The sequence below is a fragment of the Sinocyclocheilus anshuiensis genome, unplaced genomic scaffold (assembly GCF_001515605.1).
Source record: "Sinocyclocheilus anshuiensis isolate Anshui unplaced genomic scaffold, SAMN03320099.WGS_v1.1 scaffold579, whole genome shotgun sequence".
Taxonomy (NCBI): Eukaryota; Metazoa; Chordata; class Actinopteri; order Cypriniformes; family Cyprinidae; genus Sinocyclocheilus; species Sinocyclocheilus anshuiensis.
The window spans coordinates 2,137,220-2,142,672 of record NW_015551075.1 but is presented as its reverse complement, the minus strand read 5'-3'; the positions used below and the strand labels follow the sequence as shown (position 1 = coordinate 2,142,672).

Genomic DNA, 5,453 nt, shown 5'->3' with positions numbered 1-5,453 from the left:
TCTTGGTCAAACACTTGCATGTCTCGAATCATTTCATTATTACTTTTAATCTACATCTACCTATGCTGATGACACGCAGCTCTACCTCTCATTTCAGCCAGATGATCCAATGGTACCAACTCAGATCTTAACTTCTTGTATTCCTCAACTGTAAATCGCTTTGGATAAAAGCATCCGCCAAATGAATAAATGTAAAATTAATAAGAAATGTTTCTTGAGCAGCAAATCAGCATATTATACTGATTTCTGAAGGATCATGTGACACTGAAGACTGGAGTAATGATGCTGAAAATTCAGCTTTGATCACAGGAATGTTGTCATTTGCTACTTTTTAAACCTCCTGCCCTCAGACTGTAACAATATTGATTCAAATATACAAGAAATACTACTTTTGCTTCTTAAGTTCAATATTTTGAAAAATATATCAAATAAAGCACCATCAAAGTCATTCTTTACATAGTTCCATAAATAACCCTCTTTGAAAGCTCAGATATATGTCCGGAAACAATAAATGAGCCATGAGACAAGTTCAGATCCCAGAGGTTTGTATTTTATTGGTTTGGAGCATAATTTCATTGACAAATCACATCACATGCAGGCAGGTCAAATCGTGAACGAGCTAGAGATATAGAGTACTATGGCTTATGAGAACTGCGACTTTAAACAGCAAAGCATAGCAGAGTCAAACATGCTAAGAGGTTTTTCTGCTTAAATAACCTGACAAACAGGTTGACCTGTCAGTCAAACAACAAAATAGTGTTTGATGGCATATAGGGAAATAAACACTCACTCATACAGCAAAACTAATCAGCAAAGGAAAAGATGGACGGAGTATTTAGCTGCTCTCTTTGCCAAGTGTGAGCTTGTCGAACATGTACTCGGCCATGCCGTTCTGGGGGGCGCCCATGCGGCGCAGGTTGGTCACCCAGTCGCCCAGTTCTTTGATGGACTTCACCTGCTCGTCCAAGTAGTGTGTCTCAATGAAATCGCACATCTGTAAGAAACAAGTAAGAATGTGTTTGGAATTCGTTTGGTTTGTGAATAAGATGGCCTATTTGCATTCGTATCAGTAGCTGCACACTCACATGAGGGTCGTTGTGCTGCGAGGCCAGCTTATGCAGCTCCAGGAGGGAGTGATTGACGCTCTTTTCCAGCTGCAGGGCGCATTCGAGAGCTTCCACACCACTTCCCCACTCATCCTTCTCTGGTTTCTGTCAAACACAAACACAACAGTTAATAAGGCTTCTTCCAGTCCATCCCCTATTGTCCTCTCACATCAAAATCCACTGACATTTATATTTATTTAGAACGGTTTTTGCTTCTAAACGGTGCTTGATCTGTACATATTTCTCTCCTGATTCAGACAAGATGACTTTAACTGGAGAAACAAATATTATGGATAGAGGACTTGTATTTTATATGGAAACTAAAACACAACACATTAATTAATGGACTGGAGTGGTGTGGATAATATTGTGATGTTTTTATCAACTGTTTGGACTCTCATACTGACGGCACCCATTTACTGCAGAGCATCCATTGGTGAGCAAGTGATGATATATGCCTAAAAACATCCCTTAATAAATCCGAATACATTTTAGGTTAAATCTGAATGAATATACAAAGGATAATAGGTATTGTAGGTCTCAACACCATTTCTTATGGATTTTTGAAACCACAAATATGTAGCCTTCCCTGTCATGTGTGTTGACATGCATTTGAGACGGGTTTCCTCAGCACGTAACTTACATTTTACAGTTGTATCCGTATCTGTAAATGTCACAAGTATTTCCATTTTGCATAAAGGCAACAAGCGGACCTCTGCCCAGAACGTAATACTTTGGAATAAAATATACTTATTTCTGAAATGCTTGTAAGACATTGAAAGTAAATAAATTCTACATGTAACAATTTTATTTATGAGAGCATTAAAAGTAAAGAGAATTGTAATGGAGTATATTTTCAACATGTTCATATAAATAAATGTTCCTACTAACTTTTACCAGCTAATTTAGTCTGTGCTTTTGCTTTTCTTTATTTTTTTAGTGATTTTATCTTTCAATTTGTAAGCTATCAGTTTAAATTTGAACCCCTTTATTGAACAACTGCCTTAAAATTTCCTATTGTTTGGAGAACACTGGGCATGGCGTGGAATAACTATTTTTATATAATGGATTAAAACTAATTCCTTTTTTTTTTTTTTTAGTTGAAGAAAATCAACAGATGAATCTATTACCAAAAGTACTGTTAGTTGCAGCCCTACAAATCAAAATTAAACCGTAGGTAAAATACTGTTAAGAATTTTTGATTGCATGGCATCTGACTAGTTGCCATCACATGCCAACTTCCCAAAAGTATTTCACTTGAACTATTTTTCCATTTCCGACAAACTGGTAAACCAGTTCTATCTTCTTAAACTCGTGCAAATATCAAATGTTATTGCAAAATCTGTACTGGTCACATGATACATAGCACTCGGTCCTAAGAGCATTCATGGTCTCCAGTTACATGCTTCAATCTTTCACTATCATAAAGAGACGCTTAATAAACGTGCTGACTGTCAGTTGAAGTTTATAGTCAATGTCGGTAAAAGATAAGAGTCCCACCCCAACTCTGTCCTCTCTATCTCTGGGTCCTTGCCAAACTGTAACGCTATCACGTGAACACACACTATAGACACTATACCTTCACGTCCTGCAGAAAGATCCTCCCTCCCCTCTGGTTCTGAAACTTCATCAGTTTCTCAGCGTGTTCGCGCTCTTCGTGGGACTGATGGCGGAAAAACTTCGCAAAGTTGTTCAGGGCTTGATCATCTCGGTCAAAGTAGTACGACTGCATGAGAGAAATGCATCAAATAAAGGTCACAGTGTGCAAAATGGATCATTAACTAAACTTTCAGGCAATGCTCCTTCACCCCTTTCACCTAGAACACTAGATTTTACTCTAAATGGGAACGGAATGGGTCTAGTATGGTGTAATGGCCTTGGACTCTCACCATGGAAAGGTAGACATAGGATGCATACAGCTCCATGTTGATCTGACGGTTGATGGCCGCTTCGCAGGCCTCCTCGAAGTTCTGTCTCACTTGAGAGCTCATCTTTCTGTAAGAGAGGACATAAAATAAGCTTGCCACCATTGCTGTACTGTAATTTATGCTCCCCTGCTATTAATAAATGCACTGTATGCCATCCAACATCAACTTCTGCATTACCACGCACCACAAACCCACTAATAATAATAGCGTCTATTGTCTGTTCCAGACATGCCAGCAGCTGTTTACACTCTCTGTAAGATGCTGTAACGGAGTACGTTCTCAGAACAAGTGGTGTGCAATGTGCATGTTCGACACCATTACGGTTACTCCTATCATTTGATTGGTCCAGGGAAAAAGCATGTGATTGAATGACAAGACATTTCCCGGACCACTTAGATAATTTCTCTCAAGGTTTAGCCTGCTGGTCCAATCTCATCTGCTCAAGAGCCGGCAAACATACACAGTCGAACCTATAATTATAACACATTGCTGCGTAGTGAACAAATGTATCTGAAATTTGGCATCTGGTAACACCTCATACTACATAGCCGACATAACATTAGACAATCTTGTGTTCTGTTTACTGAATAAAGGACTTGGAAAACCCCTTGTGACCTGGGAACATTCAACCAAACCTGGATTGGCTTCAAAATAATTTTGTATGTTTCTGTGTTGTTTTAGAGGGTGACAGTGCCAGTCCCAATCCACTTTCACTGTATTAAAAGAGCAGTGTGTGCTCATCTCAAAAATGGTCAATTAACATACAATATTTATTTGTTTTAGTCATGAAAACAAAAGATTGTGAGGTAACTGTTGAAAACAACTGATAAGCACACCCAAGAAAAACCGCTAATTGACCTAAATTATACGTTGGAATAAAAAAAAAAGCAGCTACCTGCAGTCTTGAGAACATATAATCAATGATATCTAATGATTTCAGAAGACGAGAAACAATGTTATCGTCGTGTATAAATATTTTTGTTGCTTTTCATGCCGTTCGGAGCTCGACAGCGCCAGTCCCCATCCACTTTCATTGGGATAGCAGTGTCACCCCTCTTCAAAAAAATATTTCGGCGATTAAGTGGAGGGCATTTGCAAACATTACAGCCATCCCAATACATAATTTGGCAAAAGAAGCGAATTCGTAGTTTTATTTGATCCGATAAGCAGGACTTAACTTAATCGACAAAAAACAACAAAGATGGCGCCCTTGCATAACGTTCGCTAATGATGGACGCCGCGGTCTCTATGCAACCGTGTTATTCTTCTATATAAACAAAACAAACGTTTTGAATGGAAAATGTGTGGATCCTGATGGAAAACTTACCTTCAAATCGGTTTTACGGCTTTTCTGGTGTTATTCGCACAGATGGTCAACGACGCTGGCTCGCGTAGAATTGTTTTAAAACAAGCGTCTTTAAGTCAAATGTTCGATTTTGACCGAAAACAAAACGAATGGAATCAAAGAAGTCGACGGATGGATGGAAAAAGCGAAAAGACAGAAGATGGGTTGCCGTTCAAGCACTGTTGAAGCAGGTAACCTTCAGTCTGTCCTCGTGGCTGGATGATTATGTACTCGTGCTCTGTGTGCCGCAGGAGTATTTGTGCGCATGACGCGACACGCACGGAGTACGGGATCCGCCCCGAGATGAAGGCAAGACAACAAGGACAAAAAAAAAGATATATATATATATATATATATATATATATATATGTATTAAGCAGCACAACTGTTTCCAACATAAATCAGCATATTAGGATGGTTTCTGAAGGATCATGTGACACAAGACTGGAGTAATGATGCTGAAAATTCAGCATTATTTTTTTTAGTTTGTCAGCTCCAGATAACTTTATTATGACGCACGGAGTACGGGATCCGCCCCGAGATGAAGGCAAGACAACAAGGACAAAAAAAAAGAACAGCATTTATTCAAAATATAAATATTTTGTAACAATGTACACTACCATTCTAAAGTTTAGGGTCAGTATTTTTATTTTTATTTTTAAAGAAATGAATGATTTTATTCAGCAAGGATGTGTTAAATTGATCAAAAGTGATAATAAAGACTTACATTGTACACTTACATTTTAAATAAACACCGTTCTTTTAAACTTTATTCATCAAATAATCCTGAAAAAAGTATCACAGGTTCCAATATATATATATATATATAGTCAAGGAGATAGGGAAGTTCATATTGTTTTTCATTTTCTTTTGGTTTATGTATAGGTAAGTTATGGTTAAAACTGAGTTAGAAATCTTTTTGTTTGTTGTGTTGGCCTTTGCCCCCTCCTGAAGCTTATGTTTCCTTTTATCTTTTTCTTATGATTGAATAAAAAGTTAAATATTTTCTTTTGTTTGGAGGTGTGTTATTGGGGCTGGAGACAAGAGGTCCCTGTGCTTTCTCTCTTCAAAAAT

At 37.9% G+C, this 5,453-nt stretch overlaps 1 protein-coding gene across 1 annotated transcript; it reads right to left on the bottom strand.

Moving 5' to 3' along the window:
- Nucleotides 1-528: 528 nt before the first annotated feature.
- Nucleotides 529-4,628, bottom strand: LOC107662273 (ferritin, heavy subunit). The gene is made up of 5 exons (XM_016452229.1): nucleotides 4,362-4,628; nucleotides 2,996-3,101; nucleotides 2,686-2,832; nucleotides 1,086-1,211; nucleotides 529-994 (listed from the first exon to the last, which is right to left on the bottom strand). Exons 2-5 carry the CDS (start codon nucleotides 3,095-3,097, stop codon nucleotides 836-838), a joined length of 534 nt encoding a protein of 177 aa, XP_016307715.1. The 5' UTR covers nucleotides 3,098-3,101; nucleotides 4,362-4,628; the 3' UTR covers nucleotides 529-835.
- Nucleotides 4,629-5,453: the final 825 nt, after the last annotated feature.

Coding starts and splice junctions, on each gene's coding strand:
- LOC107662273 (XM_016452229.1), bottom strand. CDS start 3,097: ATGAGCTCTCAAGTGAGACAGAACTTCGAGGAGGCCTGCGAAGCGGCC. Junction 1,212..2,685: donor TCTTTCTGCAGGACGTGAAG/GTATAGTGTCTA, acceptor TGTGTTTGACAG/AAACCAGAGAAGGATGAGTG. Junction 995..1,085: donor CGCAGCACAACGACCCTCAT/GTGAGTGTGCAG, acceptor TGTTTCTTACAG/ATGTGCGATTTCATTGAGAC.